Below are 27,423 nucleotides of genomic sequence, written 5' to 3' on the forward strand. Positions count from 1 at the left end.
CTTGGGTGTTCAGTTCAGCACAAACGTGTGTTACTACACAGTGTTGCCAGATTGGGAGGTTTCCCGCCCAGTTGGGCGGTTTCAAGTGCATTTTGGTGGGTTTTGAACATATTTTGGGCTGGAAAATGTCAGCAGTATCTGTTGCCAGATACTGCTGAAGTTTTCCAGCCCAAAATATGTTCAAAACCCACCAAAATGCACTTGAAACCGCCCAACTGGGCGGGAAACCTCCCAATCTGGCAACACTGCCAGTATTCCGGAGGGGGTCTACTAGTAGCTATGCCAGATCCAAAGACAGTCCTCCTGTCAGAACATGTGTTGTGAAATGACATAAGATAAAGGTACGTAGAGCTATAGATTCTACATGATAATCATAAATGTAATCATAAAGTCGGCGTGATATCAGTCATGTATTTGCTTGTGAAAGCTTGCGGCTTTCATGTAACTGCCGCCTAGCAATGAGAGGCAAAGGGTAAAGAGGGTAGGCTATCATAGATTCTATTCGGAAGAGATCAACACAATTCTAGACTCCCAGCAGAGGAAGAGCTAGCACTAGAGAGTTCACCGGCGTTTTCATGTGCCATTTCCATTGAGTAGAACCAGAGTAGAACAGCCAGTGAACCGCAGCGTGTTCTTCCGCTGACGTCACAACATGGCCGCGAGCCACGGACCCAGTTTTCTTGTGCTGTGCAATTAAAAGTTGGATATTCGTGTAACAACAGCTTCTTTTCATGCAATTATAACAGAAATCTAACATGTTTGCCATGTTGTATAGTTTATTTAAGAAATTGCATAGAGTCATGTTCATGTCATCAGCCCTTTAAGTGTTAGGTTACCTATTCCCCCAGTAAGTACCAATACCACTAAAGCTAACTTAATGCTGGCCCAGATAGCAGAGGGTCGTTGATTCGACGTGGAATCATCGGCATGTTCTTCGACCTATACGCCGTCGAATCACCGTCGATCACCGACGTTGATTCAACACCGCTTTGCTCATACGAGTTTGCATTGAAACGACGTTGAAAAGTGGCTGGTGGTCGACAGAGAATAGACCCCCTTTCACCCTTTATTCAACTACGTATTTCGGTCGATTTATAGTTGAATTTTCGGCGATGATTCATCCAACTTTACTTCCTGTTTTATGTACAACAGGAAGGCTACAAATTAAGCAAAACAGGCTAAATTAAACTAGCTAACAAAGCATCGGGGCTCTTGCCTAGGATGAACACACACATGCATACTTCAACCATGAAACTGAAACTTCATTTATATCAATGTGCGTAGGCTACATCCTGTTTAATGTACAACAGGATATAAAAATGCATGCAACAATGCACCTCTCCTAATGTTTGTCAAGCTATCTAATGAGGCATAACTTTTAACATTTATAAGGAACAGAACACACTTGAACAAGTTCTTAGAAACATTTTATGATTTATTTATAATTGTGGCCTATTCCTCCTGCGGCGCAGACCTGTACATGGAAACAGAAAAACATAACCAAAATTAATTTGATGCAGCATTGATAAAGAAAGTCAGCAGTAGGCTATGGGTTTCTAAATGCCACCCTACCTCATTATTTGGACATGGGGAAAAACTATATTTAAAATCCAAAGAGGGATGGAGGGAGGAAAATTAAAACAAAAGAAAGAAATGAAATATAGAGTAGAAAATATTTGATAAAATTAAGGATGTTTTCATTCAGTAAACATTTAAAAAAATGTTCTACAACACTCTAGCCTAGTGACTTACCAGTAACAAAATAGACTTGAAGTATTCAGATCCGCTCTGCATAAAGCAGCTAAATCCTCTCTCTGTCTCCTGGCAGAAAGCTCCTTGGTTTGCTTGTGTCTCAATCACAGCTGGTATTCTGTAGAAAGACTTCTTTTCACCTTTCCCATCAGCTTTGTTAGAACCCTAACACAGCACAAAAGTTTACCATTGTAGGTTTATGATGATCCAAGTGCCTCATGGGTTCACATACCGCGCGCTGCCTTTATTTCCCCCAAATCACGAGTTTGTTGGTCTTCCAATGTGGCGCAGGGTTTGTTTACTTCCGGTTTCGGGTGACGTCAGTGAAAGGGGTCTAATGGGGGCATTACCGCCACCCACTGGATTGGGGTGTAAAGCAGTCTGAACAAAACGTGTAAACATAAACATAGGAGAAATGAACCCGTTTTTCTAACTCGTCCTCACTTAGTCTACTTTTCTTTTTTGATTAGTCTGGATTTGATATTGTAAATTTAAATGTGAATCAATGTATATTCATCGGACATGAAAAAAATGAATAAATCTTGAGTAATCTTGAGGGGCGTGTGTGTCCGGGGCGCGGTGTCGCGGGGGGGGGATCGAACGAACCCTCCGATCCCCCCTGGCTACGGGCCAGAATTAGATCATCCTACCAATGTTGAAAACTGGCCGGCAAAAGTGACGATGGTTCAACGTCGTATATTCAACCTTCTCTGACGGTCGACAGATCAACCTTTACCCACGTTGATTCAACGGTGATAAATCGACCCTCTCAGACGGCGGAGAAATCGACGTTTCACGGCGCCGTTTCAACGTTGATTTTCTGACGTACGACGGAAACCGACCATTCTGACCAAAACTCTACGTCGTTTCAACGACCCTCTGCTATCGGGGGGCTTTACTTTATTGAGTAGAACCAACTAAACAAGCGTACATACAGTGAGGTACAAAACGCAGGCAACTAACACTCTGCCCCATGCAGAATAGGCTGAGCAGGCCACAATCAAGTGTTACCAGTTCCACACAATAGGCCAGCAATAAGGACAAAATACTAGTCCACTTAATATATTGCTCCAACAAAGTCAGTATCTCACTCACATTCTCTAAAGGCTACATTACTTTCAAAATTCAAAACCCAAGCAGAGGTATTGCCTCTCAGCACAGTAACTTTTAATAGCCTACCGTACACGTTTGCTTGTATAGCCTAAAACCACCCCAGAGATAGGCTACACAAATGACAATGAACATCACTCAACCTATAAATAGATCACAATATGTTCAGTAACAAAGCAAAATGCAACTACAAGTAACACAGTGAATGCGAACCAGAAACTGACAAAAAGTCTAACTTACCTAATCCACAAGCACAGATCAAAATGCTCCACATTCATTGAAGTGAAACCGCCAGCTGGTCACCGCCATTATCTGACTGCGTGTGATTAAACAGTGCTCTGTTGACCTGGATATCCTATAAACGAAGCTAACTTATCTAGCTAGTGTTCAGGGGTGTGCTGGCCTCGGGGTGGCTGGTTGATGCTAAACTTCGTTGCAGTGTAAAAACTGCACAAAAGTGTGCCCCCAACAGGAATACATGATTCCCGACCAGGATTACCACCAAAAACAACAAACTAAAATAACAAAGGCAAAATAACAAAGTGCTCTGATGGAAAGGCAGAGCCCAGCTGGAGCACTCTTCCTTACTAGAGACTGATGAGCTAACTGGCTAAAACGACCAAAAGATGTTCTCACCTGGATGCTGCAAGTCTATGATCTCGTTTTCACCTTCTAATCCCAGATGAGCCCCCACAATTATGTTATGGTGGGCTCGTTTCACACCACAACATAATAAAGGGACATGACAAGCATAAGTTTAAAGGAACAGTCCACCGTACTTCCATAATGAAATATGCTCTTATCTGAATTGAGACGAGCTGCTCCGTACCTCTCCGAGCTTTGCGCGACCTCCCAGTCAGTCAGACGCAGTCAGACGCGCTGTCACTCCTGTTAGCAATGTAGCTAGGCTCAGCATGGCCAATGGTATTTTTTGGGGCTGTAGTTTGATGCGACCAAACTCTTCCGCGTTTTTCCTGTTTACATAGGTTTATATGACCAGTGATATGAAAAAAGTTCAGTTACACAAATTGAAACATAGCGATTTTCTATGCTATGGAAAGTCCGCACTATAATGACAGGCGTACTAACACCTTCTGCGCGTTTCGGCAGCGCATTGATATGGAGCTCAGATATCAATGCGCTGCCAAAGCGCGCAGAAGGTGTTAGTACGCCTGTCATTATAGTGCGGACTTTCCATAGCATAGAAAATCGCTACGTTTCAATTTGTGTAACTGAACTTTTTTCATATCACTGGTCATATAAACCTATGTAAACAGGAAAAACGCGGAAGAGTTTGGTCGCATCAAACTACAGCCCCAAAAAATACCATTGGCCATGCTGAGCCTAGCTACATTGCTAACAGGAGTGACAGCACGTCTGACTGCGTCTGACTGACTGGGAGGTCGCACAAAGCTCGGAGAGGTATGGAGCAGCTCGTCTCAATTCAGATAAGAGCATATTTCATTATGGAAGTATGGTGGACTGTTCCTTTAAACCAAACTGATAATTTATTAGAAAAGAAAGCAAAAAAAATACCGTATGTCTAGGGGAACATAAGTGAATATAATAATGTGTCTGAGTGGGTGCAATGAATGTAATGAATATGTCAGTATATGGACCAATGGGGGAAACAGAGAAAAAGAGATAGTGAGATAAACATGTGGGGGAGAAAAAGGGAAAAGTAAGCAAAATGCCAGTGTAAAAGGAAAATCAAATTAGGTGCCTAAAAATGCCCCCCTCGAGAGAGAGAGAGGAGAACCCCTTTTATAGCTACACCCCAAGTACAGGTGCACTCAATATATTAATCAGCTTAACCAGGTCCAGCCCTGCCCATGCACTAACAGGGAAGGACCTGAAGGGGGCACAGGGGGTCGTAACACTATATAATGATGGGTGGTCCGTCAGATCCGATGATGACATCTATGTGCGGGTGTGGACTCGCAGATGGCTCTGGAGTCCGATGCGGGATCTGCATGTACGTCTGCAGTGAGGGCAGGAAAACTGTGCTGAATCACTGGGTGCCTCAGCTGCCGCCTTTCTCCTAGCACATGCCACGGTGATGATGTCTCGCCGGTTATCTTCAAAGTTTTCCTAGGCAAGGTGTGTCAGGGCACGCCAGTTGGATTGATCCTGCATACACTCCTCCAGCTGCTTTGAGGCTGTGCTAGCATAAGCGATGTTAGCCTTGACACAGTTTTTGAAGCATTTCACTGGCCTTCCTTGTTTCCTTTTGCCTTGGCAAAGTTTGCCATAGAGGAAGTGTTTTGTGATCCGGTGGTCATCCATGCAAATGACGTGCCCTGTCCATCTCAGTTGCGCTTTCAGGATCATGGCTTCGATGCTGGTTATTTCAGCACGGTCCAAGACCTCGAGACTTGTAATCTTGTCCTGTCACTTGATGCCCAGGATTGAACACAGGCTACACATGTTTAAGTGTTCAAGCAGTCGGGGCACAGGGGGTTGTAACACTATATCATAACACTATAGTAAACACAAAACACAAGGATTGCACTTGTGTAATATGACATTTATTGATATTCAAATACCATTCAAAACATAAGTGTGCATATTTCAAAGTGTGCACAAGCGCTGGCTGCCAGCTTTTCTTTTTTTTTCAACAAAACAATGAACAAATATCTTCAAATAGCCTATAAATAACTAAAACCATTTTTTTCACAATTTTTATACCATAAAAATAACTTTAACTTACATCCTCACAACACAATGTCACCAGCTGGTCAAATGAGTTTTATTGCTGCTGTCAGCTCCACAAGTTTCACAGAATCAGCTTAAAAATGGCAAGTTTACAAAAAAATAAAATGTTAAAACATCAAACCACTATTGCACCTTGCTAGCAGCAAACCACAAAAGAGCCTTTAAAAAAGAAGATACCTTTAAGAAGAATACCAGATGGTAGACAAGGGTCCCTGTTCACTGTCCCTGGCATTTGACCCACTGAAGTAGGCTGCAACAGTGCTACTTCCTGCTTGTAGCCACCGCTTATGTTTGGCCATCTTAATCTTTTATGTTAGCTTTTCCACTGTGTGAGACCAAAAATGTGCACTTGCAATGTGTGCAGAATGCAGCACTTTCACACCAGCTACTTCACGAAGAAACAGGTTAGTTCTCTGGAGGTCTTTAGAAAAGACTGACTTTCTCTTCAGCATGATAGCAAACCATTACTACAGACTCTATCATACTGAGCCATAAGCGTCATAGCAATAGCCACTGATTGACAGACATACAGACAAACCAGTGTTGAGTTCAGATGTGTGGTGCTTTGTTTATGTTTTTTGATTGAGTTAGGGCATAATTAGTGGGACAGAACATGACAAATGTACATGTGAGTGATGAAAAAAAGTATAATATTATTAATATTACTTTAATTGTGGTGAAATCCAGGATAATTTGTTTGTGAACGTTGATAACTGGGACATTTTAGTGTTTTACAGATATTTGTCAGGACTCGGGACACCCAGCTCGAAACTGGAATAGTCCTTGACAAACCAGGACATCTGGTCACTGTATGATGAAGCTAAATTATCTATGTATGGCAAGGTAACATAAATGGGTGATGGAACAGTACATCATGAGATAGAATAAACGTAAATAAGCAAAGAGCAGATGTGCGAGCGAAGATAAATCTCATGTTTAACTAAGCAAAACATGTAGCAATCAGAACAGCCTGTACCAGTTTCAAGCATGAGAAACAGATATATCTATCAGAATGATAAAAGAAAAATGAAGTTAATATTTTGGAATGGCCAATTCCTGACCTTAATCCAATAGAAAAAAATTGTGCGAGAAGTTCATATGAGGAAACCCACCAACATCCCAGAGTTGAAGGTGTTCTGTACAGAGGAATGGGCTAAAGTTCCTCCAGGCTGATCTGCAGTACTGTTCAACAGTTAGCAGAAACATTTATTTGCAGTTATTACTGAACAAATGGGTCATAACAGATACTGAATGCAAAGGTTCACATACTTTAGCCACTCACAGATAGAAAACTCTGAACGGTTCACAAACTTTCAAGCGCCACTGTATATTAACTAGTTGACATTAGAATCATTAACATTCATCTGTCTTTTCATTTGTCTCATTCGTATTTCATCATTCTTCTTGGCCTGGTTAATGTTTACTACATATTGTCTGACATCAGAGTTCAAAGGTCAGACTGACGAGAGAGGCACATGTAAGGGCCAATGAGGAACTGAAGAGGTGAGCAAATCATTAAGGAAAGGGAAAAGAGGAGAGCATCATGGTCACAATCTCAGAGTTTCAGAGTGAGTGCCCTTTTTATTAAGTTCATAATTTTAGGAGAGTGTGTACACTGTGTGTGTAGTGTGCTTGGTGTGTGAGTAGAAGTAAATACATACTGTCCAATTTAGCTGAAGTAGCAGTTCAGTAGTTCAGCAGTAAAGTAAAGTTCTCTTTATTCTACGATACTATACTTATATGCTATGATAAATAAAGACATATAAAAGAGTTTGGTATTTTTAAGTAATTTTAACACAAACACTTTCAAATGAGGTGAGAGTACATGTAATTGAGACAAACTTTGATTTTCAAGGTCTTTGTATCTCAGTAAAACACTGATAGTAATCACAACTGGACAATAACATGCCTTTCTTACATCTGTAGAAAACAGAATATTATTGGAAGAATACTAAAGTATTGTGTTTCATTTGAATATTGTGTTCCCCCTAAACCCCCCTTCCACGTTTCCTAATGTTACTGTAGAGATCGGCGTGGGTTTGTCAGGCTTCGGCATGTTCTTCCTACTCTTTGGAGTTTTGCTGTACTTTGACTCTGTCTTGCTGGCATTTGGTAATGTAAGTACTTTTATTCTTTTTAATGTAACCTCAGACTGAACACTCCTATCATAAAAGCAAGACACACAGTAAAACATATATGTGGTTTAAAATGAACTTTAAAAAAAATGAAACATTTTCCCCAATATTTATATTTTAATAAAATTTAAAATGTGTATATCTGTGTGAGAATAAGCTGGTATAATGATATACAGTTGTGCTTGAAAGTTTGTGAACCCTTTAGAATTTTTTATATTTCTGCATAAATATGACCTAAAACATCAGATTTTCACACAAGTCCTAAAAGTAGATAAAAAGAACCCAGTTAAACAAATGAGACAAAAATATTATACTTGGTCATTTATTTATTGAGGAATATGATCCAATATTACATATCTGTGAGTGGCAAAAGTATGTGAACCTCTAGGATTAGCAGTTAATTTGAAGGTGAAATTAGAGTCAGGTGTTTTCAATCAATGAGATGACAATCAGGTGTGAGTAGGCACCCTATTTTATTTAAAGAACAGGGATCTATCAAAGTCTAATCTTCACATGTTTGTGGAAGTGTATTATAGCACGAACAAAGGAGATTCCTGAGGATCTCAGAAAAAGCGTTGTTGATGCTCATCAGGCTGGAAAAGGTTACAAAACCATCTCTAAAGAGTTTGGACTCCACAAATCCACAGTCAGACAGATTGTGTACAAATGGAGGAAATTCAAGACCATTGTTACCCTCCCCAGGAGTGGTTGACCAACAAAGATCACTCCAAGAGTAAGGCATGTAATAGTCGGCGAGGTCACAAAGGACCACAGGGTAACTTCTAAGCAACTGAAGGCCTCTCTCACATTGGCTAATGTTAATGTTCATGAGTCCACCAACAGGAGAACACTGAACAACAATGGTGTGCATGGCAGGGTTGCAAGGAGAAAGCCACTGCTCTCCAAAAAGAACATTGCTGCTCGTCTGCAGTTTGCTAAAGATCACGTGGACAAGCCAGAAGGCTATTGGAAAATTTTGTGGATGCATGAGACCAAAATAGAACTTTTTGGTTTAAATGAGAAGCATTATGTTTGAAGAAAGGAAAACACTGCATTCCAGCATAAGAACCTTATCCCATCTGTGAAACATGGTGGTGGTAGTATCATGGTTTGGGCTTGTTTTGCTGCATCTGGGCCAGGACAGTTTGCCATCATTGATGGAATAATGAATTTTGAATTATACCAGCAAATTCTAAAGGAAAATGTCAGGACATCTGTCCATGAACTGAATCTCAAGAGAAGGTGGGTCATGCAGCAAGACAATGACCCTAAGCACACAAGTCATTCTAGCAAAGAATGGTTAAAGAAGAATAAAGTTAATGTTTTGGAATGGCTGGCCAAGTCTTGACCTTAATCCAATTGAAATGTTGTGGAAGGACCTGAAGCAAGCAGTTCATGTGAGCAAACCCACCAACATCCCAGAGTTGAAGCTATTCTGTATGGAGGAATGGGCTAAAATTCCTCCAAGCTGATGTGCAGGACTGATCAACAGTTACTGGAAACGTTTAGTTGCAGTTATTGCTGTACAAGGGGGTCACACCAGATACTGAAAGCAAAGGTTCAGATACTTTTGCCACTCACAGATATGTAATATTGGATACTTTTCCTCAATAAATAAAGGGCCAAGTTTATATTTTTGTCTCATTTGTTTAACTGGGTTTTCTTTATCTACTTTTAGGACTTGTGTGAAAATCTGATGATGTTTTAGATCATATTTATGCAGAAATATAGAAAATTCTAAAGGGCTCACAAACTTTCAAGCACCACTGTACTTTGATGTGAAAATATGAAGTAAATATACGGTTAATAATGCAAATTAGCACAAAGCTGAAGCCCCATATTTAATGGAAATAATTGATTTATGTCAATGTGGGTTTCATCTGGGTTCTGTATTTTCTTCAAGCCTACTAAAAATGTGCTAGTAGGTGGATTGGACATGGCAAAACAAAAAAACAAACAAAACATTGCCCAATGATGTAAATGAGTGTTTTACTGTGTGTACACATGTAGTGTCCCATCCACATGTTCCCAGGATAGACTCCAGATCCACTGCCACACTGAGCAGGATAAAGTACACTCTTAGAAAATAAAGTACCTTTAGGGGTACAACAGCTTGTCACTGGGGCAGTACCCTCTAATGTACTTATTTGTACACTTTATGAACTGCTTGAGAACATATATGCACCTTCTTAACCCTAAAAAGGTACAAATAGTTTCCTTGAGGTCCAATAATGAGCCCTGGGGGGTACATTAGTGTAGATTGTACCTTGGGGGACAGAAATGGACTCCTATTGTACCCCTATTTCTGGTAGTGTGCATGCTGAACGAGTGAATGAATGAATAAATGAATTGTTCACAACACATGAAATACATACTGTAAATCTCTGACCAGTGAGTGAGATAAAAAAAAAAAACAGTTCTGCATACACCTCTAATGCAAGAACTAAACCAAAAATAAGCTCAAAGGTGAAGAAACTGAGCTAATCAATTGTAGTAGTTTATTGGGTTTAAAACATAAATACTGTATTAATTTCAATATTTTTCTACACATAGTGTGATGTAGTAAGCAGATATTGTGGTGTGAGCTGTGATATTGGGTTGCATCATCCTGTTAAAAGAAAAGGGCTAAGAATAGACCAAGCTGAAAAATGCTTGCATCTGGATTTAAAAGTGTTATAGAGCTAGTAGTCTGAATGTTGTCTGGCGTCTAATGTTGTCTCAATCTTCAAGATTAACAGTAACTCTACCCCCAGGAATCAGAATCAAAACCTGAATGCATTCTTTAACATAATTCGGCTTTATTTTTAGAAAACTGTTATTATAAGTTTAATTTACCTCATGACATCATCCATGAATTGAAGCCATGTAACATTATAACGAAACTATTAGGCAGCTAGAGTAACTGGAATAGGACTGGAATACTGTACTTTCACATTTCCTTGTAAGGATATGGATAGATAACTAATCTGAACTAGCCAAAGCTTTCCTAAAGAGGTAGCAGGGCACCGAGCCAGCAACATGTTCCAATAGTCCGATCTAAATGTTATGAAAACATGCATAGTTTCTCAGCATCATGTTGCTTGACCATAGTTCTTAGTTTGCCTGGGTCTCAGAAATGTTACTTACATGGGAATCAATTGATAAACCAACATATTAGTGCATCTCAAAAAATTAGAATATCGTGAAAAACTTGAATATTTTTCATCAGTTACTTAAGAAGGTGAAAATGTAATTGTGGTGGGGGGCGTGGTCGAGCGTTGGCTGTGAACGGTGAGGAGTCAGGTTGAACCAGTAGGTAAGATGTGATGAGGTGCACCTGTGTCTAATTGCTAGCTGTCTATTAACCTGTGTGTCTGTGTGTATGGAAGCTGTGACACCCTGTTGCGCGCGCGTGTGTGTGTGTGTGTGTGTGTGTGTGTGTGTGTGTATTACCAGTCATTGAAAAATGTGAACATAAAAAGAACACACCTGTTCTGAAGCCTGCTCCCAGTTCCTCTGTTCCCCCAAAGTCAGAGAGTTGTTACAGTAATATATTCTAGACTCATTACACATAAAATAAAATGTTTCAAGCATTTTTCTCTTTTAATTTTGATAATTACGGCCTGCAGCTAAAAAAAAAATAAATATTAGGCGGCACAGTGGTGTAGTGGTTAGCATTGTCAACTCACAGCAAGAAGGTCCTGGGTTCGAGCCCAGCGGCTGACGAGGGGCCTTTCTGTGTGGAGTTTGCATGCTCTCCCCGTGTCTGCGTGGGTTTCCTCCGGGTGCTCCGTTTTCCCCCACAGTCCAAAGGCATGCAGGTTAGGCTAATCGGTGGCTCTAAATTGACCGTAGGTGTGAATGTGAGTGTGAATGGTTGTCTGTGTCTACCGTATGTGTCAGCCCTGCGATGACCTGGCGACTTGTCCAGGGTGTACCCCACCTCTCGCCCATAGTCAGCTGGGATAGGCTCCAGCTTGCCTGTGACCCTGCAGGACAGGATAAGCAGCTACAGAAAATGGATGGATGGATGGATATAAATATTAGAATATTTGATTTCGAGTCTGAGTAAAACAATATAAATACTGTGCATCTCTCGGTCTAGTTCAATACACACAACTGCAATCATGGAGAAGACTGCTGACGTGACAGTTGTCCAGAAGATGATCATCAGCACAATTCACAAGGAGGATAAGTCATAGAAGGTCACTGCTGAAATGGCTGGCTGGAAAAGGTGCACAAACAACAGGGATGGCCAGAGCCTCAAGAGGATTGTCAAGAAAAGTCAATTCAAGAACTTGGGAGAACTTCACAAAGAGTGGACTGAGGCTGGTGTCAGTACATCAGGAGCCACCACACACAGATGTTTATAGGAGAGGGGCTACAACTGTCGTATTCCTAATCTCAAGCCACTCCTGAACCAGAGACAACGTCAGAAGCGTCTTACCTGGGCTAAGGAGAGAAAGAACTGGACTGTTGCTCAGTGGTCCAAAGTCCTCTTTTCAGATGAAAGTAAATTTTGTATTTCATTTGGAAATCAAGGTCCTAGAGTCTGGAGGAAGAGTAGAGAGGCACAGAATCCAAGGTGTTTGAAGTCCAATGTTAAGTTTCCACAGTCTGTCATGATTTAGGGTCCCATGTCATCTGCTGGTTTTGGTCCACTTTGTTTTATCAACTCCAAAGTCAACACAGCCATCTACCAGAAGATTTTAGAGCACTTCATGCTTCCATCTGTTGACAAGCTTTATGGAGATGTCAATTTCTTTTTCCAGCAGGAATTAGCAACTCCCCATAGTGCCAAAATTACTACCAACTGGTATGCTGGCCATGATATTGAGCTTGATTGGTCAGCCAACTTGCCTGACCTGAACCCCATAGAGAATCTATGGGGTATTGTCAAGATGAAGATGATAAACACCTGGTCCAAAAGTTCAGACAAGCTGAAGGCCACTATCAAAGCAACCTGGGCTTCAGTAACACCTCAGCAGTGCCACAGGCTGATCGCCTCTATGCCACACTGCATTGATGCAGTTGTTGTCAGCATCCTTCCGTCAATGTGCAGATGACCGTGCAGCTTGGCACCTTGCCATCAGAAAGGGTGTACAGAGAGCAGAGGAGACAAGAAACGAAAACCTTGAGGAAAAGAGAGCAAGAAGGAAGGAGAGAAAATGACAACCTCAGCAGGCATCACTGTTCATCTGCAGCAAATGCAGCAGAGACTGTCATTCATGGATTGGACTGCACAGCTAGTCACAAAGATGCAGATAAAAACATATCTGGATGCTACACCATCGCCTCTTGTAGACAGAAGGATGCCGACAACAACTGCAACAAGACAAGACAGTTTCATGTCTTTCTTGCAGACATCTTTGTAGCGCAGGCATGGTCGTCCCACCTGTCGTGAACCCTCTGCCAGCACGCCGTACATCAAGTCTTTGGGAATGCGGCCTGAGTCCATTCTCCTGACGTGGCCGAACCAACGAAGATGCCTCTCGCTGAGAATAGCGAACATGCTGCTCATCTTGGCGTGTTTCAAGACCTCTGTGTTGGGCACCTTGTCCTGCCATCCGGATATGTAGAATACATCTGAGGCACCTCAAGTGGAAGCTGTTGAGTTTCCTCGACATTATCAATTTAAAACTTGATGCAGTAATTTGTGGTAAAGGACCCCCAAGCTTGGAATATATGAACATACTTTTCAGAAGTTGGACATTTCAGAATTGTAAATCCTTTTTTGATTGATCTTAGGAAATATTCTAATAATTTGAGATACTTGATTTCTGATTTTCATGAGCTATAAGCCATAAAAAAATCAAAATTAAAACAAAAAAAGGCTTGAGATATTTCACTTTACTTATGAATATTGAGTACATGAACATTTACCTTTTTGAATCAAATTACCAAAAAAAACCATGTTATTCTAATTGTTTAAGATGCACTAGTATATGGTTACACCAAGCTTCTCAATCACAGCTTTTGGTTTTGAAAACAACAATAACAACAACAACAACAAAACCTATTAAGCCTCCAGGGTGAAATCAATCATATCACGGCAGAGTTTGGCAGTACCCAGTATCACTTTGTTCTGTATTGTTTAAATTTAGAAGAAAGAAGGTTCTATTCATTCAAACTTTATCACTGTTACTCAGTCTTCCATTTTGTGTTGCTCTGCTGATGAATCTGAATGAACTGACAAATATAATGGCATAATACTTTCTTAGCTTGCTATTAGCTGATATTATCTTTGTGAATGATGTCTAAAAGGATAGATATAAAGGGAGAACAATCATCTGATCAGTACTTGTATAAGATTTGGATTCTCTATTTTCACTCACAAACTACTATCATTCTAAACCAGACAAGAACATGTCTACCTTGACCATCTTATAAAGCATGTCCATTAAAATATCATGGACAATAGTGTTCAATGCTGCACCCAAGTCCAAAAGCACCAAAATGGAAACACATCCACAATCTATAGTAAGTGGTATATCACTGAGCACACAAATGTGTTTTTTTTTTTTTGCTATGATCTGCAACTTTTCTCAGATCTTGTTCCTGACTGGTTTGGCCTTCATCATTGGCCTGAAGAGAACAGCTCACTTCTTCTTCCAGAGGCAAAAGCTGAGAGCCTCCTCTTTTTTCCTGGGTGGTGTGGCTTTAGTGGTACTCCGATGGCCACGCATAGGCATGCTTGTGGAGAGTTATGGCTTTGTGCTTCTGTTTAAGTGAGTAAGATTTGGTTCATTTATACATTATCACAGCACATACATTAAGCAAAATATTTGATTTTTAAAAAAGTGATTGTAGCGCGGACAATGCGTGGGTGGAGCACAGAGGACGGCAGGACAACGTTTGGAGGTAGTAACAGCGTATTTTATTCATAAACTTTTCAGTCTAAAAAGAACTCGCAGCACACAGACACACTCTCAGCCTCCACTCCCGGGTCGCGCTCCCTCTGCTCTCTCTCAGCCTCTTAAAATAGGGAGCGGTTTACTGGGAAAACACACACAAAACACAGGTTAATTACCGTCAGGTGTAGCGAATCTGCCACTCACCTTCCCCGGCTCCACCCTCCTGTCACAGACCGATGCTTGACCACGCCCCCGCTGCCACATACCCCCACCGCCCGACTCAGGCCGGGCGCCCGTCCGGCCCGCAGCCGACTCCCCCCCCCCCTTGACGGGAGAGGAAGTCCGCCACGACCATCTGCGCCCCCGGCCTGTGGACCACCTTGAAGTTGAAGGGTTGGAGTGCCAGATACCAACGGGTGATCCGCGCGTTGGCATCCTTCATGCGGTGGAGCCACTGGAGGGGCGCGTGGTCCGAACAGAGGGTGAAAGAGCGCCCCAGCAGGTAGTAACGGAGGGCGAGGACCGCCCACTTGATCGCCAGGCACTCCTTCTCAATGGTGCTGTAGCGCCCCTCACGCACTGACAGCTTGCGGCTGATGTATAGGACTGGGCGGTCCTCCCCCTCCACCTGCTGGGACAAAACGGCCCCCAGCCCTCTGTCCGACGCATCCGTCTGCAACAAAAAAGGGAGAGAGAAGTCAGGGGAGTGTAAGAGTGGCCCCCCACACAGTGCAGCCTTTACCTCAGAGAAAGCCCGCTGGCACTGCTCCGTCCACTGGACCGGATCTGGTGCCCCCTTTTTAGTGAGGTCAGTCAGCGGGCTGGTGACGTCCGAATAATTAGGTATAAACCTACGATAGTAGCCAGCCAGCCCCAGGAACTGTCTCACCCCCTTTTTGGTCTTGGGCCTCGGGCAGGCCGCAATCGCTGCAGTCTTATTAATTTGGGGACGCACCTGCCCGTTGCCCAAGTGGAAGCCCAGATACCGTACTTCCACCCGCCCAATCGCACACTTCTTCGGGTTGGCAGTGAGTCCCGCCCGCCTCAGCGACCTAAGGACGGCCCTCAGGTGTTGCAGGTGCCGCTGCCAGTCATTGCTATAAATGATGATGTCGTCTAGGTACGCGGCCGCATAGGTGGCGTGCGGCCGGAGGACCCGGTCCATCAGCCGCTGAAACGTAGCGGGCGCCCCAAACAGCCCAAATGGAAGTGTGACGAACTGGTGTAAGCCGAACGGTGTGGAAAAGGCCGTTTTCTCTCGGGATAATGGAGTCAAGGGGATCTGCCAATATCCCTTCGTCAAATCCAGTGTCGAGTAAAAGCGAGCCGTGCCTAGTCGATCGAGCAGCTCATCAATACGAGGCATTGGGTATGCGTCGAATTTAGACACCGCGTTGACTTTTCTATAGTCCACACAGAACCGGACCGACCCGTCGGCCTTGGGAACCAAGACCACTGGGCTGCTCCAGTCACTGTGGGACTCCTCGACGATGCCCATTTCGAGCATGGCCTGAAGTTCTTCCCGAACCACCTTTTTTTTGTGTTCGGGTAGTCTATAAGGGCGGCTACGCACTACCACCCCCGGGGGCGTCTCTATGTGGTGTTCTATGAGGTTCGTGCGACCGGGCAGGGGCGAGAACACATCCGAAAACTCGGCCTGCAACTGGGCGACCTCCGCGAGTTGGGTCGGGGAGAGGTGGTCTCCGCAGGGGACCGGAGAGGTACGTGATGCCAATGACCCTTTGGGGACCTCCGGCCCCAGCTCCGCCTTCTCCGGAACTACCGACACCAACGCCACGGGGACCTCCTCATTCCAGAGTTTCAGCAGATTGAGGTGGTAGATCTGTAGCGCCCCCTCCCTGTCCGTTCGCCTAACCTCGTAGTCGACGTCCCCGACTCGCCGTGTGACCTCAAAGGGTCCTTGCCACTTGGCGATTAATTTGGAGCTCGACGTGGGCAACAGGACGAGTACCTTCTCTCCCGGAGTGAACTCTCTAAGGCGCGTGCCCTTGTTGTACAGGCGGACTTGCCGTTCCTGGGCCTGCCGCAAATTCTCCTGAGTTAGGTGGGTGAGCGTGTGGAGTTTTGCGCGCAGATCCATAACGTACTGAATTTCGTTTTTGCTCTGTGAAGGTCCCTCCTCCCAATTTTCCCGCAGTACATCTAAGATGCCGCGCGGCTTACGCCCGTATAATAATTCAAACGGGGAAAACCCCGTGGAGGCTTGGGGGACCTCTCGCACTGCAAACAACAAGGGTTCGAGCCACTTATCCCAGTTACGTGCGTCCTCACTTACGAATTTTTTAATAATATTCTTGAGGGTGCGATTGAACCGTTCAACTAAACCGTCCGTCTGTGGGTGATAAACGCTGGTGCGGATCGGCTTAATACCTAGTAGCCCATACAGTTCGCTCAGTGTTCGTGACATAAACGAGGTGCCTTGGTCAGTCAGAATCTCTTTCGGGATTCCAACCCGGGAGATGACGTGGAAGAGGGCCTCTGCAATACTGCGTGCTGAGATATTGCGAAGAGGCACCGCTTCCGGGTATCGCGTTGCATAGTCCACCAGGACTAATATAAAGCGGTACCCTCGTGTTGACCGATCTAATGGCCCAACGAGATCCATCCCAATTCTTTCGAACGGGGTCTCGATTAATGGTAGGGGGCGCAAGGGCGCTTTTGGAATGGCCGCTGGATTTACTAACTGGCATTCGCGGCACGCCGTACACCACTTACGGACGTCGCCGCGAATCCCCGGCCAATAGAATCGGGCCATTATCCGGGCGAGTGTCTTATCCTGCCCGAGGTGTCCAGCCATGGGATTAAAGTGGGCCGCCTGGAATACCAATTCCCGGCGGCTCTTTGGAATTAATAACTGGGTGACTCGCTCTTTCGTCTGAGTGTCCTGCGTCACTCGATATAATCTATCCTTCAAAATGGAAAAATAGGGGAAGGACGGGGTGGCGTTCGGCTGGAGCGTTTGACCATCGATTACTCTCACTTGGTCAAACGCGTGTCGCAGAGTCTCGTCTCGCGATTGTTCCAGTGGGAAATCCACGAGGGATTCCCCAATAGAAAGAGGAGGGGCCGGCGGCTCCTCCCCCTGTCGCAGAGGTGACGTAGACGGCTCTGCGACCGCCGCTCCAGCCAAAGCGACACCGGGACCCTCCCCCATCAACCGGCAGGACCCACTCTTTACTAGGCGTGCCATTAAACCCCGAAATCCCGGCCAATCGGTCCCCAAGATCAAAGAGTGGGTAAGGCGAGGATTAACCGCCGCCTTCACTATAGATTTTTCCCCTCTAAAATATATGTGGACTGACACCAACGGGTAGCTGTGAATATCCCCGTGCACACACAACACCTTCACCCCTTGTGCTCCCCCCAATGCCTCGTCTTGCACCAGGCTTTGGCGGATCGAGGTCTGATTGCAGCCTGAATCCACCAACGCCTGATATGTAGCCCCTTGTACACTTACCGGTATGCGATACGCTCCGGCCCGATCGAGGGCAGCCTCTGGCGCGTCGGGGATCCGCACCACCGCCCCCACCTCCATCGCTGCACATTGTTGCTGCAGGTGGCCCGGTTCCCCGCAGCGCCAGCAAACCGGCCCGGGCCTCCCCTCTGCAACTGTGTTCTGGGGCTCACTCACCTGAGGGGGGGGAGAGACAGACACAGAAGGGAGAAACGGGAGGGCACCACGGGTGCGGCGGGCCGGCTGGGGTGGGGCCGGCCCCCGCCTCCGTGGTGGGGGAACGGGGCGAGGACGGGACACGGGAGGAGGGGGGGAAGATAGAGAGAGAGAAGAGGAGACAGAAGACGATGTCATCCGTTGTCCTGCCGCCGGTACAGCCGCCAGATGATCCTCCGCCAGTCCTACGGCCTGATCCAGCGACGCCGGGCGGTGGCACTGGACCCACTCCGCGGTTCCGGCTGGTAAGCGGGCAACGAACTGTTCCAGCGCCACCTGGTCGATGATTCCCTCGGCGTCGCAATCTTCGGCCCTCAGCCACCGCCAGCAGGCGTCCCGGAGCTGCTGGCCAAACGCGAACGGGCTGCCGGCTTCCTCCATCCGCAGCGCGCGGAAGCGCTGGCGCTGCTGCTCCGGCGTGCGCCCCACGCGCTGGAGGACGGCCCGGCGAAGGTCAGCGTAGGCCAGCCGGCGGTCGGCGGGGAGCTGTAATGCGGCCAGCTGCGCCTCTCCAGTCAGGAGGGGGAGGAGGCGCGCCGCGCGCTGCTCCATCGGCCACCCCGAGGCTTCGGCGACCTGCTCGAACAAGGTGATGAAAGCCTCGGGGTCGTCCTGCGGGCCCATCTTGGTCACAGTGAGGGGAGACGGGCCCGCGGCCGGGGCGCTGGTGGACCCCGCCGACGCGAGGAGCCGCCGGAACGCCTCTCGATCTTCCTGTTGAGCCAGCACCAGGGCTTCGAAGCGGCGCTCCTGCTCCGTTCGGAGCGTGACGAGTGCCTGGTGCTGGCTCTGCTGAGCCGTGGCGAGGGCGTGGACCAAGTCCGCGAACGGGGAGGATTCCATGGAGCTGTAGCACTGGTGCTCCACCTTTTCCCGGGTTTCAGCACCACTGTAGCGCGGACAATGCGTGGGTGGAGCACAGAGGACGGCAGGACAACGTTTGGAGGTAGTAACAGCGTATTTTATTCATAAACTTTTCAGTCTAAAAAGAACTCGCAGCACACAGACACTCTCAGCCTCCACTCCCGGGTCGCGCTCCCTCTTCTTCTTCTTCTTCGGAGTTTAATATGGCAGATTAGACACCAACTGGTGTATTACCGCCACCTACAGGATAATCAAGTCCACTACCATGTCAGACTCTTAGATTCTGGAATAAAGCCCAGAGGCTTTTAAAAACCCAATCAGGATGGAGGTAACTTTATAATCCTTCAACTGAAGCAAAACAGGGAGAGAGACAGTGGTAACACCAAGGCCGGAGAGGTTGTTAAAAAACGTACGTCTATGCACACTGTATTGCACACATTCTAACAAAACATGAGAAATTGTCTCAGGAACTCTGCATTTGTCGCACAATCCATCTCTGTGTTTATTAATCAGATATAGATTGGAGTTTAGGGCACAATGCCCTAATCTAAGACGTGTCAGCACTACTTGCTGAGACCTAACTCCAGTTAAAGTACACTGGGAGCTTACAGAAGGCTGAATTGCATACAAGTGTCTCCCTTTCACATCTCTGTCCCACTGGAGCTGCCATGTCTGGAACACTTCCTCCATGAGTTTACTCCTTAGTTCAGTTCGACCTGGGCTAACCGACACAGAAATTGTGTCCTCTTTCAAGCTGTCTTTTGCACACTGATCGACTAGTTCATTCCCCTTAATACCCATATGGGCGGGGACCCACAGGAAAGAAACAACACAGCCACTCTTATGGAGATTATTCAGCAACAATAGAATGTCTGAGATTAGATCAGGGCGAGCATTTGAAGAGTATGTTTCAATACAGTGTAAGACTGATGAAGAGTCAGAGCAAATAATCACGTTTTTAGGCCGTGCCTCCAATACCCATTGAAGGGCTTTTAAAATACCCAAAGCCTCCGCTGTAAACACAGACATATTATCACTTATTCTATACCCGCATTTTAAATCTAGCTGTGGAACATAAAACGCACAACTCACTCTCCCTGACTCGGGATCTTTAGATCCATCAGTATAAATCTGCAAATGCAGATTCCAGTTATGTTGAATATGCTCCTGAACAGAGTCCTTAGAAAATTCAATCTCCTCATCATGTTTATCCTTGTGCAACTTAAAATCAATTTGGAAGGAGGGAAGGAGCCACACAGGTACTGATCCCCAATAGGAACTCTTAACTGGGACCATATCCAATAAGTTATAATCTTTGGCCCATATCATACATTGTCTAAGGAATGGATGGCTTCTCATCTGGTCAGAGGCAAATTCATAACAATCCATGAGTATGTGGCTTGTGGGGCAGATAGCAAACTTCTCCCTGAGCCTATTCCAATAGTGCAGAGAAAGCTGAACTCTTCTCACCATCAAAGGCTTCTCACCTGTTTCAACCAGAAGAGCAGAGGTCGATGTGGAGGCAAATGCCCCACAACAGACTCTAAGGGCCTTAAATTGAATGACATCTAGCCTCTTTAAGACAGAAATTGCAGCCGCACCATATACCTGGCACCCATAGTCAAAGATAGATCTTATCATAGCCTGATAAATAGTTAGTAAAGTGCCCTTTTCAGCCCCCCATGAAAATCCAGACAAACACCTCATAACATTTAACACTTTGCTAGTTTTTGTAATCACTTTAGAAACATGAACGTTCCAGGTCAATTTACTATCCAACCATACTCCCAAATATTTAAAACTATCCACTTTCTCTATAGAAGAATCATAAAGGGACAAAGAAATGTTCCACTTTTTCTTGCTACGGCTGAAAACTACAAATTTAGATTTGGCCACAGATATTTTAAACCCCCATTTCCTAGCCCACTTAACCACAGTATTCAGCTCTTCCTGCATCTTATTTGTAATGAAGGGAATGTTTCTACCCTTGACCCAGAGAGCCCCATCATCCGCATACAAACTCTTCCCAGTACCTTGGTTTAGATCTAAAAACATATCGTTAATCATTACATTGAACAAAACAGGGCTAATCACACTCCCCTGCGGAGTTCCATTGTCAATAGAGACTACATCTGACAAGACTTGCCCTACCCTCACCTGAATTGTTCGCTCCTCCAGGAAATTTCTAATCCACCCAAACATCCTACCACTTACACCATATCTAGAAAGCTTCACAAGAAGGCCCTCCCTCCACAGCATGTCGTACGCCTTCTCTATGTCCAGAAAGACACTGATAAGAGACTCCTTATTAGCAAATGCTCTTTTGATCTCATAGTCTAAGGCAATCACATTGTCCATGGTACTCCTCCCCTTTCTAAATCCACTTTGATACTCTGCCAATGCCCCCTTAGATTCTAAAAAATGGACCAACCTGTCTGTCACCATTCGTTCCATAACCTTGCATAAAACCGATGTAAGGGCGATAGGCCTGTACGAAGAAGGGGAGCTGGGATCCTTCCCAGGCTTCAACACCGGGATGACCACTGCGTGTTTCCATGACTTTGGTAGTCTACCTTGCCTCCATATGTCATTCATGAGACTGAGTAATTCATCCAGGAGGGCATCAGAAACATGTTTGAGTAATTCGTAATGTAGGTTATCCATGCCAGGGGCCGTCTTCCTGCCTGCCGCTATAGCTCTCTTTAACTCATCTAAAGAAAAGAAAACATTAAAATCATCAGACATTAATTCATGGGAGTACACAAACCCACCCACAGACTGGTTCATCATGTCCCGGCTTTCCTGGTCTACATTATCAAAGCTGTGAACCTTCCTGAATGATTCCACTAAAAGGTTGGCCTTCTCTGCAGGAGTCATAGCAGTCGAAGCCCCAACCACCAGGACAGGAATATCTACCTTCTTTCCTATACCATTCATCCTCCTCACAGTAGACCACAGTTGTGAAATAGGGGTATCACCTGACAGAGAGGAGCAGTATTCCCTCCAACTATCCCTCTTAGCAGATTTAATGACTCTCCTAGCCAGAGCCCTGCAGCGTTTATACTGTATAAGGTTGTCAACGGTGGGGTACCTCCTCAGGAGTCTAAAGGCAGAATTTCTTTCCTTAATAGCTTCATCACATTCTTTGCTCCACCAGGGGACCGCTTTCCTCTGTAGGCCTATGCCTTTCTTAGGAATAGCAGAGGCTGCTGCTGCTGAAATTAGGCCTGTAAGGTCAGAGTTCCACTGGTCTATTGACTCATTTTGTATGCTTGGAAGGAGAGTATCGCATACAGTTTCGAACTTTTCCCAGTCCGCTTTGAAAAAGTTGAGCCTCCCATCTGTCCTAATCATCTCAGCAGGAAGCTGCAGTCCAAAAGTTCCCAGCGTAGGAAAATGGTCACTACCTAAGTTGAAATCAAACACTTCCCATCCACTCTTGCCTGCCAACTCGCCAGAAACTAGCATCAAATCCAAGCATGACGTGGTCGACGACCCAAGCTGCACTCTAGTGGGGTGTCCATCATTAAGACAGACTAAGTTAAAATCAAACATTACATCTTCCACTACCTCCCCATTGCCATCCGTCTTGCCGCTTCCCCATAAAACATTATGCGCGTTGAAATCTCCTGTCCAAATAACTGGGGTGCGCACCTGACTTAATATATCAGCCAGCTCAACTGTGCGCAAACGTAAACACGGGTTGTAAAAATTAATCAGTGAAAAACGACCAGTAGTACTCCAAATTTCAGTCACTAGTACTTCTAGGGAAGACTCTATTGGAACAACCCTGAATTCAACGCCGACTTTAATAAAAGTTACACACCCACCACCTACCCTGTCCTTCCTATCTTTCCGCACAGATACATATCCAGGCAGGACAAAATCTAAAGATGGCTTCAGCCAGGTCTCCTGGACACAAATAACATGACAACTAATTTCACTAGAAGTGACAAACCTTTTAAATTCCTGCCCATTTCCAATCAAACTACGAGCGTTCCATTGCAGAAGATTAAAAACCATCAAAGCTACCTATTCCCTCCCATAGTGCTACTTTGGGACATCATAGGACGGCCATCCCTTTCTTTAAGAAACCGGAACAGAGATTCAGGGAGAATGTTCACTTGCAAATATTTGATTGCAGCCTTAGAGACTAATTGAACCACATCAGACTTGTTGACCACTCGAGAAAACTTCAATTCTGAGATTACGTCAGAGATAAATGCCAGAAGATCCATCTTTTTAATAACAAAGTTATCACTTGGAGTGGAAGTTACTTGGGCTCTAGGAGCTGGCGGCTGTTGAGGGAGATGGCCAGGACCAGCATTTTTAACTCTTCTTACAGCCTCCGCATAAGATATCTTATCAATTGTTCTGACTTTCTGAACTTCCACAGCGGTCGCATACATCCGACACCCCTTATACGCGGAACTGTGGTTTTCCCCACAATTTGGGCAGCACATCAAAGCCGCATCGCACTCCTCATATTTGTGGTCCCCCCCACACTTGCCACACTTTCTTTTCGAACGGCACACAGAGGCAACATGCCCATATCCCTGACAATGGAAACACCGCAGAGGAGGCCTTATATATGGCTTCACCTGAAAACTCAAAAATCCAATCCCAACACGACTCGGCATAACCGCCGAGTCAAATGTCAGCAGTACTGTTCGACTAGGCATTTTCTCATTGTTTCTAGTAATTAGGAATCGTCTAACCTCAACAATCTTTGTTCCCATAGAATTGTTCCGAATTTCCTCATCAGTAATGTCAATAGGCACTCCATAAATTACACCCTTTGCCCTTGTGCCAGTCCCCGGTACATATACCTCCACATCGCAGTTTCTAAGGGATGAGATAGAGAGGGCTTTCTCCTGTTGCGTTTTAGAATTACAAACCACTAGGATCCTGCCATTAGCCAGAGATTTTGCATGCTGGAAGCCACCCATTTCTTTCGACAAGCTTTCAGCTAAATGCACGGCGTTCAAGGTCTTGGGCGCATTACTCTTCAATTTCACAATTACAACAAACTCACTCCTTCTTGTTTTAAGGCGCTGAGACTCTTCATCACTCCCAACACTAAATCTACTCGGATTGTCTCTATCCCGTTTAGACCTACTCCTTGTAGGGGAAGGTCTAAACGTCCTATTGCCCTCAGGATCACAGTCTTCTCCTCCACTATCCATACTACTGGTGTCTGAGATCCCCATGGGGTTCTCCACAAAAGACCTGACCCCGTTCCCGTTAAAACGCTACTCTCCTGAACAGCTTTGCGACTGAACAGAGGTGACTGGTCGCATCACTTGTTTTCCTCCGTCGCGCTCCCTCTGCTCTCTCTCAGCCTCTTAAAATAGGGAGCGGTTTACTGGGAAAACACACACAAAACACAGGTTAATTACCGTCAGGTGTAGCGAATCTGCCACTCACCTTCCCCGGCTCCACCCTCCTGTCACAGACCGATGCTTGACCACGCCCCCGCTGCCACAGTGATATAAAGAATATCAAAGCTACAACAGTAACTAATTGCTATTGTGGTCTTTTGGTTGGGAAATTGCTACATGAACAGACAAATCTAAAGTGGGTGTGTAAACCAATGACACTATCAGGCTATCTTTTTAGCACTCTAAATGTCTGTTTCTGTATCTACATTTAAAACTGAAGTTTTTAAAACTCCATTACTATGACCTTGAAAAGAAGTCGAAATGACAGCAAGGTGTGTAAATTCTGGCTCTGACAGTTCCTCAACCTCAGCTACATCACTCAAGTTCATAATTGTTGTCAACTCGAAATGTGTGCAGGACTTTTTATTAATCCCACTCATGCAATGATTATTTTTGTTTGTACCTGCCAGTGATATTGGAGAATAAATGTAGTTCGGTTCTAATTACCAAAATATATATTTTTTAAAGTAATCAAATCTAATCTAAAAACAACCCTCACCAGGTATGAAGGATAAACGATACCAATGAACAATATTCAGGATAAATCAGTAAATGTTGTATATGATCTTTGTTTGTCCTGCAACCATAAGAAAGTATCACACACTCATGTGACTTTTTTAGTTGTGTTTCATGGAATCCCAGTCCCAGTAAAAACTTTAGTCTCAATCACATACTCTGTGAACCTTTCTGACAAACTTTCTGAATCAATAAATAAACAACGAATAGTCCGTCCATCCATTATCTGTAACCGCTTATCCTGTGCAGGGTCGCAGGCAAGCTGGAGCCTATCCCAGCTGACTATGGGCGAGAGGTGGGGTACACCCTGGACAAGTCGCCAGGTCATCGCAAGGCTGACACATAGGCCAAGTTTACATTAGACTGTATCTGTCTCATTTTCTTCGCGGATGCACTGTCCGTTTACATTAAACCGCCTGGAAACGCCGGGAAACGGGAATCCGCCAGGGTCCACGTATTCAATCCAGATCGTCTCAGCTCCGGTGCTGTGTAAACATTGAGAATACGCGGATACGCTGTGCTGAGCTCTAGCTGGCGTCGTCATTGGACAACGTCACTGTGACATCCACCTTCCTGATTCGCTGGCGTTGGTCATGTGACGCGACAGCTGAAAAACGGCACGGACTTCCGCCTTGTATCACCTTTCATTAAAGAGTATAAAAGTATGAAAATACTGCAAATACTGATGCAAATACTGCCCATTGTGTAGTTATGATTGTCTTTAGGCTTGCCATCCTTCCACTTGCAAGTGGTAAGTGATATGCGCTGGGATCACACACACAGCGGCTCAGTCCCGAATTACTGCTTGTGCACTACACTCGCGCGCTCTGTGAGCTGCGCAGGGCCAGAGTGCGCACCCTCCAGAGGGCACTCGCTGTTCAGGGCGGAGTGATTTGGAGCGCAGGATGCCTGCGGAGCCGAGCGTATCCGTGTATTGGTGTTGCTGTGTGCACGCGAATCGTGTATTGGTGTTGCTGTGTGCACACTAATCGTTTTAAAAACGTTAATCTGATGATCCGCTGATACGGTCTAATGTAAACCCCACCATAGAGACAAACAACCATTCACACTCACATTCACACCTATGGTCAATTTAGAGCCACCAATTAGCCTAACCTGCATGTCTTTGGGCTGTTGGGAAAAAACGGAGCACCCAGAAGAAACCCATGCAGATACGGGGAGAACATGCAAACTCCACACAGAAAGGCCCCCATTGGCCACTGGGCTCAAACCCAGAACCTTCTTGCTGTGAGGCAACAATACTAACCACTATACCACCATGCCACCACAATGAATAGTGCACCTTGTACATGGATCTATATCCATATCCATTTAGAGCATTATCTGCTCATTCATTGTCATGAATTCATACTCAGTCACATGCCTTGTCTGTAACAACAGAGGAAATGTTTTCACCCACAATTAAGTCTTTACAGTAAGCATCTATAATCGTCCATTGTATGATGTCAGCAAACATTGTCATGCTGATATCACTGACATTAATTTGCTCAAGACATGTCACCGTTATCGTAAAGATTGAGCCAATTATGAATAACATTGTCCTTTTCTAGGTCGTTCTTCCCAATGGCTTTTGGATTTCTTGGAACAGTATTGAATATGCCATTCCTCACTACAGTAAGAAGGATATGAGTTAATATTATTCAGCACTGATGCAGTAAAGGTGAAATTGATGACAGTAGAAGCCTAATACTTTTTCTTACTCTCTTCTTTAGCTATTTAATTACTCAGGAAGCAGCTCCTCTATGGTGTAAGAGTTCTCACAAAGATGATGGCACAGTGAAGCATGTGAACACCAAGATACAAGTGTAGACCCAATGCTGTGGCGTGTGGTGGCTTTTGGAGAACAACAGACTCAAAAAAACATATCTGTGAAGCACACCATGAACTCACTGATCAGCCAAGTGTGAAATGCATATTTGCTTTTGCATGGACTGTATTCTACAGTATTTTAAGTATACTTTGATTTGTGTATTATTTTGAATAAACTCAGTGCTATTTTTAACCTGTGCACTTTATATTTTAATGCTTTGGGATAATTGGAGGAATTCATATATTGCATCTCTATTGTACAGTTAATTAACTATGAATGATGACAAGATGATGCATTTCATTTCCTTTTCAAATTAAGGTCTATAAGTGTCGAAAGCTTGTTGACCCGGTCGAGTTCTTCATCTCCATTTTGGAAGAGCATTTGTTCAGCGTGGACCCTGTGTTCCCTTTTTCTTTTGTTTGTTAAAACTATATTTAATTTTTTTCATACAATTTAATTATTAGATATAGATGGCAAATTCCATAAGGATGCTTCATAATCCCACTGAACGGTAGGAAAGGACCTTCTGAGAGAT

General features: G+C 44.8%; 1 protein-coding gene across 1 annotated transcript; it reads left to right on the forward strand.

Moving 5' to 3' along the window:
• Positions 1-7,120: 7,120 nt before the first annotated feature.
• Positions 7,121-26,829, forward strand: golt1a (golgi transport 1A). Its single transcript, XM_060909991.1, has 5 exons — positions 7,121-7,145; positions 7,603-7,694; positions 14,241-14,419; positions 26,629-26,692; positions 26,791-26,829. The coding sequence occupies exons 1-5, from the start codon at positions 7,121-7,123 to the stop codon at positions 26,827-26,829; spliced, it is 399 nt and encodes a 132-aa protein (XP_060765974.1).
• Positions 26,830-27,423: the final 594 nt, after the last annotated feature.

The sequence above is a fragment of the Neoarius graeffei genome, chromosome 26, assembly GCF_027579695.1.
Source record: "Neoarius graeffei isolate fNeoGra1 chromosome 26, fNeoGra1.pri, whole genome shotgun sequence".
Lineage (NCBI taxonomy): Eukaryota > Metazoa > Chordata > Actinopteri > Siluriformes > Ariidae > Neoarius > Neoarius graeffei.

What these genes read in the sequence shown, in the direction of transcription:
- golt1a (XM_060909991.1), top strand. Translation starts at nt 7,121, where the DNA reads ATGGTCACAATCTCAGAGTTTCAGA. An exon ending in TCTTGCTGGCATTTGGTAAT is followed by an intron (nt 7,695 to 14,240) that starts GTAAGTACTTTT and finishes AACTTTTCTCAG; the next exon opens with ATCTTGTTCCTGACTGGTTT. An exon ending in ATATGCCATTCCTCACTACA is followed by an intron (nt 26,693 to 26,790) that starts GTAAGAAGGATA and finishes TCTCTTCTTTAG; the next exon opens with CTATTTAATTACTCAGGAAG.